This window comes from Jaculus jaculus, chromosome 8 (assembly GCF_020740685.1).
Source record: "Jaculus jaculus isolate mJacJac1 chromosome 8, mJacJac1.mat.Y.cur, whole genome shotgun sequence".
Classification (NCBI taxonomy): Eukaryota; Metazoa; Chordata; class Mammalia; order Rodentia; family Dipodidae; genus Jaculus; species Jaculus jaculus.
In genome coordinates, this window is record NC_059109.1 from 82,210,706 (window position 1) to 82,221,879 (window position 11,174).

General features: G+C 49.7%; 1 protein-coding gene across 1 annotated transcript; it reads right to left on the bottom strand.

The window, feature by feature from the left end:
- Positions 1 to 8,865: 8,865 nt before the first annotated feature.
- On the bottom strand, positions 8,866 to 10,644 carry LOC101606589 (arginine vasopressin). The gene is made up of 3 exons (XM_045157028.1): positions 10,488 to 10,644; positions 9,133 to 9,334; positions 8,866 to 9,023 (listed from the first exon to the last, which is right to left on the bottom strand). Exons 1-3 carry the CDS (start codon positions 10,605 to 10,607, stop codon positions 8,866 to 8,868), a joined length of 480 nt encoding a protein of 159 aa, XP_045012963.1. The 5' UTR covers positions 10,608 to 10,644.
- Between the last annotated feature and the right edge of the window lie 530 nt (positions 10,645 to 11,174).

The window sequence follows — 11,174 nt, forward strand, 5'->3', positions numbered from 1 at the left end:
GGATAGGTGAGCAGCCATGTTAGGATAACGTCATATGCTCATGTGCAAACGATTAGGATACAAAAGCAGTAAACAAGCTGACGCAGCAAAGCCTGACGAAGCCAGCGCGGCTCCCCACATGACCTAGAGTGAGACCCTACCTCGAAAAACAAAAAGAAACAAAAAAAGAGCAGGAATAGATAACTTCACTAGTAAATTCTTTTTCAATTTTTTTTTGGGGGGGGAGAGCTGGGTGAAGAAGGATTTGGAAGTATGGTCATGCTGTAGCCTAGGCTGACCAGGATTTCACTGTGTAGACTCAGGCTGGCCTTGAACTCACAACTATCCTTCCTCCTCCCTTGGCCTCCTGAGTGCTGGTATTAAAGACATACACCACCATGCCTGGGTAAATTCTTTTTTAAAAATATATTTACAAAAAAAAGAAAAAATATATTTAATTTATTTATTTGAGGGAGAGAGACCGAGAGAATGGGAGCTCCAGGGCCTCCAGCCACTACAAACGAACTCCAGGTGCATGCGACCCCTTGTGCATCTGGTTTACATGGGTCCTGGAGAGCTGAACAGGGATCCTTTGGCTTTGCAGGCAAATGCCTTAACTGCTAAGCAATCTCTCCAGCCCTCTAGTTATTTATTTTAAAGATGAGCAGGGGCTGGAGAGATGCCTGCAAAGCCCAATAATCTGGGTTCATTCCCCAGAACCCATGTAAAAACCAGATACACAATGTGGCAAAATGCATCTGGAGTTTATTTGCAGTGGCAAGAGGCCCTGTTGTGCCCATTCTCACTTTCTTTTTCTCTCCTCTCTCTGCTTGCAAATAAATAAATAGAAATTTAAAGATTAGGGCTGGAGAGTTGGCTTTAGCAGTTAAGGCATTTGCTTGTGAGGTTCTATTCCCCAGGACCCACATAAGCCAGATGCACATGGTGGCACATGCATCTGAAGTTCATTTGCAATGGCTAGAGGCCCTGGCAGGCCCATATTCTCCCTCCTCCCCCCACCCACCCACCGTTGTCTTGCTGTCTCTCTTAAATAAAAATTAAAAAGCTGAGCATGGTGGCACACACCTTTAATCCCAGCACTGGGGGGGGGGGAGGAGCAGAGGTAGGAGGATCGCTGAGAGTTCGAGGCCACCCTGAAACTAACTACATAGTAAATTCCAGGTCAGCCTGAGCTAGAGTGAGACCCTACCTTGAAAAACAATAAACCGGGTTGGAGAGATGGCTTAGTGGTTAAGGTGCTTGCCTGCAAAGCCAAAGTACTCAGGTTTGACTCCCCAGGTCCCACATAAGCCAGATACACAAGGGTTGGCACTCATCTGGAGTTCATTTGCAGTGGATGGAGGCCCTGGTGTGCCCATGCGCTCGCTCCCTCCCTCCACCTGCCTATTTCTGTATCTCTCGCTCTCAAATAAATAAATAAAAAGAAAAAACAGGGGGTTGGAGAAATGGCCTAGCAGTTAAGGCGCTTGCCTGCAAAGCCAAAGGACCCAGGTTTGATTCCCCAGGACCCACGAAAAGCCAGATGCACAAGGTGGCGTAGGCACCTAGAGTCTATTTGCAGCAGCTGGAGGTCCTGGTGAGCCCATTCTCTTTCTGTCTATCTGCTTCTCTCTCTCTCTCTCACTGTCTCTCAAATAAATAAATAAATAAATAAATAAAATTGTTTTAAATTTTTTAAAATAAAAAACAATAAACAAACAAAAAAACTAAAAAGCTCTTGGCAGTCTGTTCATCACTTGTGAACCTCCAGGTTGTGGTGAGCTTCCTCTTGCCTTGGCCCAGTTAGAACTCCCTGACCTCTACTTCCACATGGGCTCTTCACCCTTCCCTGCCCTGCACATGGCAGGAGATCTTTTTACTTTCTTTTTAAAAAAACATTTTATTCATTTGTTTATTTATTTATTTGTTTGTGTGTGTGAGAGAGAGAGAGGCAGATAGAGCGTAAGTGGATGTGCCAGGGCCTCCAGCCATTGCAAATGAACTCCAAAGGCACACACCTCCTTGCAAATCTGGTTCCTTAGGCATTGCAGGCAAGTGCCTTACTGCTAAGCCATCTCTCCAGCCCTCTTGTACTTTCTTTTCTTTCCTCTGTACTTGCTTTTTTCTAAATTTTATTTTATTTATTTGAGAGTGACAGACAAAGAGGCAGAGAGAGGGAGAGAGAGAATGGGCACACCAGGGCCTCCTGCCACTGCAAACGAACTCCAGATGCCACTATTGTACCCATTGGCTCATTTGGCCTGGCTGGCCGATTATAAGGCTTGCAGTGTCCACTGTTGAGTATTTCCACTGGTGGTATCTCTCTGCCATTGAACTTCATGTAGAATGGGACTCCACATACTTGGGCTGCAAGGCCACTAAGAAATCCTGCTGGAACTGAGCTGATAATCTCCTCCATGGAGACCAGCTGACAGAAAGCTGGAAGAAGCCATTCTGCATGCAGAATGGAAACCTACAACAGGGGTAATCATGAGCCCTAGGGGTGTAACATCTGCTGCTGTCTGGAAAAATGTATATACTATGCTTGTCAAATTGCCCAGTATGCACTTCTCTTAATGTTCATACCCTTATATTAATGCTACTCTCACTTTTGGTAGAGAACCTTCTCTTTTCAGATGGCAATGAGCTTGGGATGACTCCGAAGGCATCATGGTGCTGGAAAGAAGTGACCGGAGTGCTCAGTACTGCAGTATCTCTATCACACCTTCCAAGGCTCAGGGTCTATTGAAGAAGAGGTGGCAGAAAGAATGTAAGAGCCAAGGGAAGGTAGGACTTCTTACCACATGCTCCTCCAGACGCAAAATGGCCTGGATATCCATGACCTCACAGTGCCTGACACTACCTGCACAAGACCATCATAATAGGAGGAAAAGATGATGATTAAAATAAAAGAGAGACAGATTGATATGAGGAGGGGAATATGAAGGTGAATGGAGTTTCAAAGGGGAAAGTGGGGGGAGGGAGGGTATTACCATGGGATATTTTTCATAACCATGGAAGTTGTTAATAAAATAATTTTTGAAAAGAAAAAATAATAAATTAATTAATTCCAGGTGTGGTGGCACACGCCTTTAACTCCAGCACTTGGGAGGCAGAGGTAGGAAGATCGCCATAAGTTCAAGACCACCCTGAGAGTACATAGTGAATTCCATGTCAGCCTGAGCTAGAGTGAAACCCTACCTTGAAAAAAGAAAAAAAAAAAAAATAAGAAAATAGAGATAAATGGTGAAGAACTCAGAGATCCAAAAAAGATCATATACTTGTAACAAAGTTGAAAAGCAGCCCAAAGCAAAACACTGTAGGAGGCAAGCAGGAAACTATCCAGGCACAAGGATATGCCCCTTCCACCTCTTCCCCCCCTTTCCCCCCTTCCAGTTTCCAGAGAGACAGACTTACACCCTGGTGTTCATGTGAAACCACAGGTGGTAAGGAGAGCTTACACAGGCTAGGCTCCTTTATACAGAGCAGGCATCCAATAAGGATGAGCCTTGTTATCAGACTCAGGGGTGTAAGGAGACACCTGATTGGTTCATGAACTCAAGAGCTGACTCAAGGGGCCAGGGAGCCTAGGTGTGCTGAGCTGGGGAAGAAGCAGAAGTCCCTGCTAGGGAGTGTTGCTTGCAGCCACCTTGGATGAGCCAGGATCAGATACAAGTTCTAGTCCGGACAGAGAAGGCTGGGTGATGTGTCTTGTTCTCTTTGGGCCTCTGCCCCTTTCTCACTGCTGTCTTGCTTCTGTTTCTCCTTCAAAGATCACCTGAAACCTTCCCAATATCTGGCTTAACTTACTTTAAATCCACAGTGGTCCTGAATGTCCCTTAGGAACTTCCCAAAGAGGAAAAGCACCCATAGTGGGCGGTTAAGGGTGAAGGGGCTTATGGAGTTTACTGGATTTAGGTTTGGGGCTGGGTCCAAGGTAAGGAGGCCATGAAGGGGTTAGTTCAGCTTGTCCTTGGAACTCTTTCCCTGGGGTTTCTCAATTTATGGCTTCCTGTAGGCCTTTGTAAAAGGGCTGTGTACAAATTCAACAGAGATTAGGTTAATCTCGCAGGCAGAGAAGACCTGTATATAAAGGATTTCTATTTGACCCCCCTAAAAAATTTAAGTTGTAGGAGGATCTTCAAATTTATACTTCACTCTGGCACCAGGCCTCTCGTCCTGTAGTCTGTACTGTGGTCATGCTTTGGACAGAAGAAGGCTAATCTTCTTTTTCAAGATGCTTGGTCGGGGATACTCTTAACCAAAAAAGTTGTGACTATAGGAAGGATCTGCTCTTCCAGTAGGGAGAAAAGGTAGTTAGACAGGAGTTAGTCATGGTAACCTGTACTTTTTTTTTTTGACAGAGTGGGGGGGAGGGAGAGAATGGGCACACTAGGGCCTTCAGCCCAAACAAACTCCAGACCCATGTGCCCCCTTGTGCAGCTGGCTAACATGGGTCTTGGGGAGTCGAACCTGGGTCCTTCGGCTTTGCAAGCAAATGCCTTAACCGCTAAGCCATCCCTCCAGCTATCACCTGAACTCTTGTATGAGACCCTAGATTAAGAAAAAATTGCCTTTCCTCCATCTGAGTGACTAAAAGGGGAGTAGAGGCTACAGAAAGGCACTCAGGAAGGTAATAGTGATACCTGTAGGGCCCGATCCCAGCAGGAGCAAGTCATTTCCCAATGGGGCAATAGTTAAGTCAAGCCTCTTTTACCCTTGGAGATCTCTCCCCACTGCAAGAACAAGCAAAAGAAATGAGGGGGGGGGGGAGTGAGAGGAGGGCCCTTTCCTGGCTGGTAAAGTCCGGAGGCTAATGAGAAGAGAGGGGGATTCCTTTGGGAGAGTGAGTGATGGAGCTTCCCGGCAAACAGCACCGGGCCTAAAATTCTAGGGTGGGGTTGGAGGCAGGGAAATAGGAATGAAGGAGGTAATGGGAACGTGGTGCAGAGAAGGTTCTATGTGGATATTTCATGGTGCTGGGGAGGAGACTTCCTTGTGAGGATAAAACCCAGAAGAGTTCTGAAAAGGCAGCCACAGAGACAGAGAACAAGACGGAAAGGGGGCAGAGGCGGACCAGAGTTAGGTGTGTTCCTGAGGTTGGTGGGGACCGAAGGGTATGGAAACGTTAACCCTTAGGAGGTAATGCTGGAGCCTGACGTACTTGAAGAAATCCAATAGGTGGCGCTCAAGAAGCAATAACGAGTAAAAATCACTAAAACGCAAAAAAAAACAAAAAAAAAAAAAAACAACAAAAACGTTGGTAGGCTGAGACCTCCAAGAGGCCAGGGAAAGAAGGACCAGTTGTGGGTGGAGGTGGAAGCAAACTGCTAAACAAAGTGGTGGGGAAGAGCAGATGTCCTGGAGAGGCCATTTAAAGGTAACAAGTGAAGGTAAAGCGAGACTTGTCCTTGAGCCTGTAGGGGAGAATCTGATTCTTTCCTCTCGGTCCCCGCAGCCTGCTTGCTAGAAGCCAGGAGCTTAAAGGGAGAATCTGCTTTTCCCTTATCTCTTTCTTTACTAGAAGAGAAAATTAAGAAACGACATCACTCGGGCTGCAGCGATGGCTTAGCGGTTAAGGCATTTGCTTGCAAAGCCAAAGGACCCAGGTTCGATTCATGTTAGCCAGATGCACAAGGGGGCACACGGGTCTGGAGTTCGTTTGCAGTGGCTGGAAGCCCTGGCGCGCCCATTTTCTCTCTCTCCTCTCTCTCTATCTGCCTCTTTCTCTCTCTCTCTCTCTCTCTCTCACTCTCCAATAAATAAAAACGAACGACAACAAAAATACTTTTAAAAAAAGAAAGAAAGAACTGAGATGACTCCCTTTCCTGGAAACCTGGCAGCACCAGTTCCCCTGAGGTGGGTGCTGCCCTCACGCAGCTCTCACCAGTAAACTCCCATAAAAGACCCCAGCGTGGGTCTCTAGGAGAGCTTCCCCATTGCAGTAGTTCAGGCCTTTGTCCTTCTCTTAAGCGCTATAAATCCTGTATCTGTAAGTTCGATAGTAAAGTCTTTCTGGGGCTGGAGAGATGGCTTAGCAGTTAAAGGCATTTGTTTGCAAAGACTGATGGCCTGGGTTAGATTCCCCGGTACCCACATAAACCCAGATGCACAAAGAAGCACTTGCATCTGGAACTCACTTGCAATGGCAAGAGGCCTAGTGTGCCTGTTCTCTTTTTTTGCTTCTGCTTGTAAATAAGTAAAAATATTAAAATTTTAAAAAATTGGTTTTGGTTTTTCAAGGTAGGGTTTCACTGTAGTCCAGGCTAACCTGGTATTCACTATGTAGTCTCAGGGTGGCCTCCAACTCATGGCGATCCTCCTACCTCTGCCTCCTGAGTGCTGCAATTAAAGATGTGTGCCCTCACACCAAACTAGAGATGTAATTTGCCACTGAACCTTTCTGTCTCCCCCATACACACACACACACACACACACACACACACACACACACACACCATCCCTTACAAAGACACTTAATGGCGACTGTCCCTTGAGAAGCCTATGCTTGTCCTATCTGGTGTCTGGTGTGCTTGCTTTCCTCCCCTCCCTCCCCCTTTCTCTCAGCACTTTTCTCTTTCTATCTTCTTTCTAAATTTAGAAAGATTTTATTGAGCCAGGCGTGGTGGCACATGCCTTTAATCCCAGCACTCGGGAGGCAGAGGTAGGAGGATCATAATGAGTTCAAGGCCACCCTGAGATTACATAGTGAAGTACAGGTTAGCTTGGGCTAAAGTGAGACCCCACCTTGGGAAAAAAAACAAAAAGGAAGGAAGAAAGAAAGATTTTATTGCAGAGTTTAAGAGAAAGAAAGAACAGTCCCCAGAAATGGGAGAACTCTTTCTGCTTTCTCCTTTTTTTTTTTTTTTTTTTTTGAGGTAGGATTTCACTGTAACCTAGGCTGACCTGGAATTCACTATGTAGTCTCAGGGTGGCCTTGAACCCAAGGTGACCCTCCTATCTCAGCCTCCCGAATGCTGGGATTAAAGGTGTGAGCCACCACACCCGGCTTTTTTTTTTTTTTTTAAAGATTTTATTTGTTTATATGAGAGCGAGAGAGAAAATGAGCACACCAGGGCCTCTAGCCACTGCAAACAAACTCAAGAATTTTAGATGCATCTCCTACCTTGTGCATCTGGTCATCTCTCCAGCTCTTTTTCTGCTTTTTTGTTTGTTTGTTTGTTTAGTTGGTTCTGTTTTGTTTTTGAGGCAGGGTCTTACTGTAGCTCAGCCTAGCCAGGAATTTACTCTGTAGTCCCAGGCCTTGAGCTCACAACGATCATCCTTCCTTTGCTTCCCAAATGCTAGGATTAAAGGAGTGCACCACCATGCTCTGCTCTCTGCTTTTATGTATTTATTTTTAATATTTTTTAATTAAGCTTTTTTTTTTAAGGTAAGGTCTCACTCTGGTCCAGGTTGACCTGGAATTAACTATGTAATCTCAGGGTGCCTTTAAACTCATTATGATCCTCCTACCTCTGCCTCCCGAGTGCTGGGATTAAAGGCGTGCGCCACCACGACCAGCAATCATTTTTTAAACTTTTATTTTTTATTTATTAGAAAGTGAGAGAGAATGGGCACCTGTAGCCTCTAGTTTACTGTGGTTTCTAGGGAGTTGAACCTGGGTCCTTAGACTTCACAAGCAAGTGCCTTAACCACTAAGTCATCGCTCCAGCTCTTTCTGCTTTTAATAAATCCAACTTTGCTTCACAATTGGCTTGCGCTAAAATTCATTTCTTCTTCAAATCCAGAAATCCTAGTTATGCCTGGTTGGAGGTCACTGAGGAAACCATTTCAGGCAGCTGTCAGGTAGTGTGGCACTGTGTTCGTAATGAGGGGAAGAGGGGCAAAGAAAGGACAGAGACCAAGTACTGGTGACAGCTTTGCTCTGATGTTGCGTTTGCCAAAGTAAGGCAGTGTTTTTATCTGGGAATCAGTGTGAAGGTGCGCATCAGATCTGTTGTCAGTTTCTCTGTGGTCTCATAGTCTCTATCAATGGTTGAGGTCGAGAGTTATGGGCATGACCCAGCAGTTATTGTCTTGTCTTCTCTCCCTTCCCTTTCCCCCTTATCTCCCTCTCTGTAAGTAGTGAAGATCAAACCCAGGACCCTATGCATGCCCACGAGGTCAGCACTCTGCCACTGAGCCACTCAGCCTGTGTTGCAGTTTTCCGACGGAGGGAGGTTGTGGTGGTGTGATGCTGTGTCTGTAGGGGTTCGCAGCTGGGTTCTGGTGAGGGCTATCTCGCACGGTGGTTGACAGGACACCTAATGGTGGGGGCACGCACCTGGAGAGATGGTAGGTGGCCTGTCTGCCGCATCTAGGCTAATGTCCCTGCCCACTCGTCCATCAAAGCAGTCTTGGATGAAAGGGATATTGCTGCACCCAGAATCCAGAGTCTGGGGTGACTCAAAGCTGCGTGTGCTGCCTCCTAGGATAAATTTTGGTAGGAAAATGGTCATCCTTTGACTTGTCTGGCCTCTCTCTCTCTCTCTCTCTCTCTCTCTCTCTCACTCTCAAGGCCTCTGTGTCTGTATTCTTCTGCTGCCTATCTGGGCCCTCTCGGCCTTTATTTTTGTTCCCACCAGAGAGTCGCCCAACCTGCCCAACCTCCAGGGCCACCTTGGACGTGAGGCTCCGACTTTGGGGTCGTCTTTGTCCTGAGTTTTATGTAGGTCTCTGGTGGTCCACAGATAGCTTCCCCTCCAGGTTCTGCCCCTTCTCTGGGGGGGGGGGGGAGCTGCCCACGACTTCGGGTGCAGGGAGCCGCCAGGGCCCGGTAGGGGTTTCGCGCACCCCGCCCTCCTCTCCCTCCCCGCGTTGACGGAGACGCAGACACTGGGGTGCTCTTTCAAAGGTTTATTTGCCGTGCTGGCGGGGCGGGGCTCAGTAGGGCCCGGGCTGGGGCTCGCGCGCGCCCGCCAGCTGCACCAGCCGCAGCAGCAGCGCCCCGGTGGGCCCGGCCAGCGTGCCGTTGCTCCGCTCTCCGACGCGGCCCGGGCGGCGGCCGCCCTCGCGGCACTCGGGCTCCGTCTCGCAGCTCTCTGCGGGCGGGAAGGAGCGGGTCAGCGCGGGCGCCCGGGGCCGGGGCAGCTCCGCCGAGGCGAAGCCCTGGCCGCCCGGGCCCTCCCCGCCGCCCGCCCTCCCGCGCACCGTCGCTGCAGCAGATGCCCGCGGCGGCGCAGCGGCCGCCGCTCCCGCACGCCTTCTGGCCCGACTGGCAGGGAGACAGCAGGTAGTTCTCCTCCTGGCAGCGCAGCGCCTCGGCCGTGCCCACGAAGCAGCCCAGCTCGTCCCCGCAGCAGATCCTGGGCCCGAAGCAGCGACCCTTGCCGTCGGGGCCGCAGGGGAGGCACTGCGGGGACGGGCGGGTCAGTGGGAGAGAAGCCCAGCGGGGCGGTGGGGCAGCCCGCGAGGGGTCCGCAGTCCTGCGGGGCTTGCAGGAGCTCAGGTGCTGTGGAGGCGGCGGAGATATCTACAAAACCCTTTAGCTATTAGTTGACCGAGGAGCAGCTCTTACTAATACGGTCAACATCCTCACCTCCAGTTGGCAGGTGGGTCCTTGGGCTCCAGCACTAAGGACACGTTCGTCTTGGTTCTGAGACATCCACAGTGTGCACCACTCTCAGCAGTCTTCAGATGGTCCTTGTGAATATCCCAGCCCAGCTGCCCGCCCATCCCACCCCATTGCACAGGGCAAGCACACTTAGGGCACTACTCCCATTTCCCGGCTCTAGTTTTGCCCTCACTTTTAAGTTGTAAGGCCTCACCTGGGCCCCTTCTTCCTGCCCACCCACCATGGCTACCAGGTGGGTGGTAGCGACCTGATCCCAGGGAGACACCTGGTGCACTAGACCTCCAAAGGAGCCCTGCAGAGGGACGGGAGGCTTTGGCAATAGCCTACCTATACACTCTGGCTTGTTTAACAGTTGAAAACTGAACTACCTGTGGCCTGGCAGAATTGAGCATATAGGAAGGGAATCAGAGTGCTATGCAGCTTAAGAAAATCAGCTAAGAACCTCACACAGCTTCCTCACACTGTGCTTGGAAGCCACACCCTGTTCAGGCATGTTCAGAGGAATAGCCATCTTCTGGGGATGGGGGAATTTACACTTGTGGCTAGAAGAAGGGTTAGATGCAGAAAGCCTGGGATTCAGGCTAGAGCAGAATTTTATATACTCCAGCCAGTCTTAATTGAGAAGACCCCATGGGTGTACAGGAGATCTCACCGCCCAGCTCTCCCTTCTTCAGCCCAGTTATGGGAGGCATCTCTCACTTTCTAGCATCCCCTGCTCCACGGGGATCTTGTTTTTCAATGCCTGTGCCTCTTGCACTTCATCCTCTTGTGCACACCCTGAGGGCCCATCTGCCTCACTGAGCTTCCTTTCGGGCACCTCCCTTAAATGCTCCCTTCTCCCACCACTACCCTCTCTCCCAGAACTTGCCTCATGGTGCCAGTCCCATGCCCTGCCTACTCCCAGCAGCCCTGAGATGGACTCCAGTGGTACCTGTCTCAGCTCCAAGTCCGACATGGCCCTCTTGCCACCCCTCGGGCAATTCTGGAAGTAGCAGGCAGAGGTGAAAGCCAGCAGGCCAAGGAAGCAGGCGGGCAGCATGGTATCGGGCATCTTGGCTCACACAGGTGGGCACTGCGTGCAGCGCTGCTCTGCTGGCTCTGTGCTGCTGCCTCGGAGGGCTGCCTATTTATGTCTGCAGGTGTTCCCCAGGAGGCGACAACGTGGCTGCCACCCCCTTCCCCAGTGGCTCCCCAGGAGCCCATAGCCGCCAGGTCTCAAGCTGTCAGCAGTGATTCAGGCGTCTGGGGACACACGTGGGCCTGTCTGTGCAGAGGATGGGGGGATAGGCCAGCAGGCTGTCATTGGTCACAGTGTGACTAGATCTGCTGCAAGAAACTGTAGTGCTGTGTACTCAGGGACATGAACCAAACTGACATCCACCTGAAGACTATCTGAGCATTCTGGCTGCTCTTACCAGACAGGGGGCCAGTGGGCCCCATCTACCTTCACAGACCCTTTAGAGGAGGCAAGAAAGGCCAAAGGGCTGGAGCGTTTAGAGCAGGGTAGCCCAGGCCCAGAAATGATGGGGCAAGGGGCAAGCTTGTTAGTCCCAGGATAGAATGAATGAACAGCATCCACAGGGGACGGGGATCACAGAGGAGCAAGGAAAGGAAATTC

Coding starts and splice junctions, on each gene's coding strand:
- LOC101606589 (XM_045157028.1), bottom strand. CDS start 10,607: ATGCCCGATACCATGCTGCCCGCCTGCTTCCTTGGCCTGCTGGCTTTC. Junction 9,335..10,487: donor CGGACTTGGAGCTGAGACAG/GTACCACTGGAG, acceptor CCGTCCCCGCAG/TGCCTCCCCTGCGGCCCCGA. Junction 9,024..9,132: donor GGGCATCTGCTGCAGCGACG/GTGCGCGGGAGG, acceptor TCCCGCCCGCAG/AGAGCTGCGAGACGGAGCCC.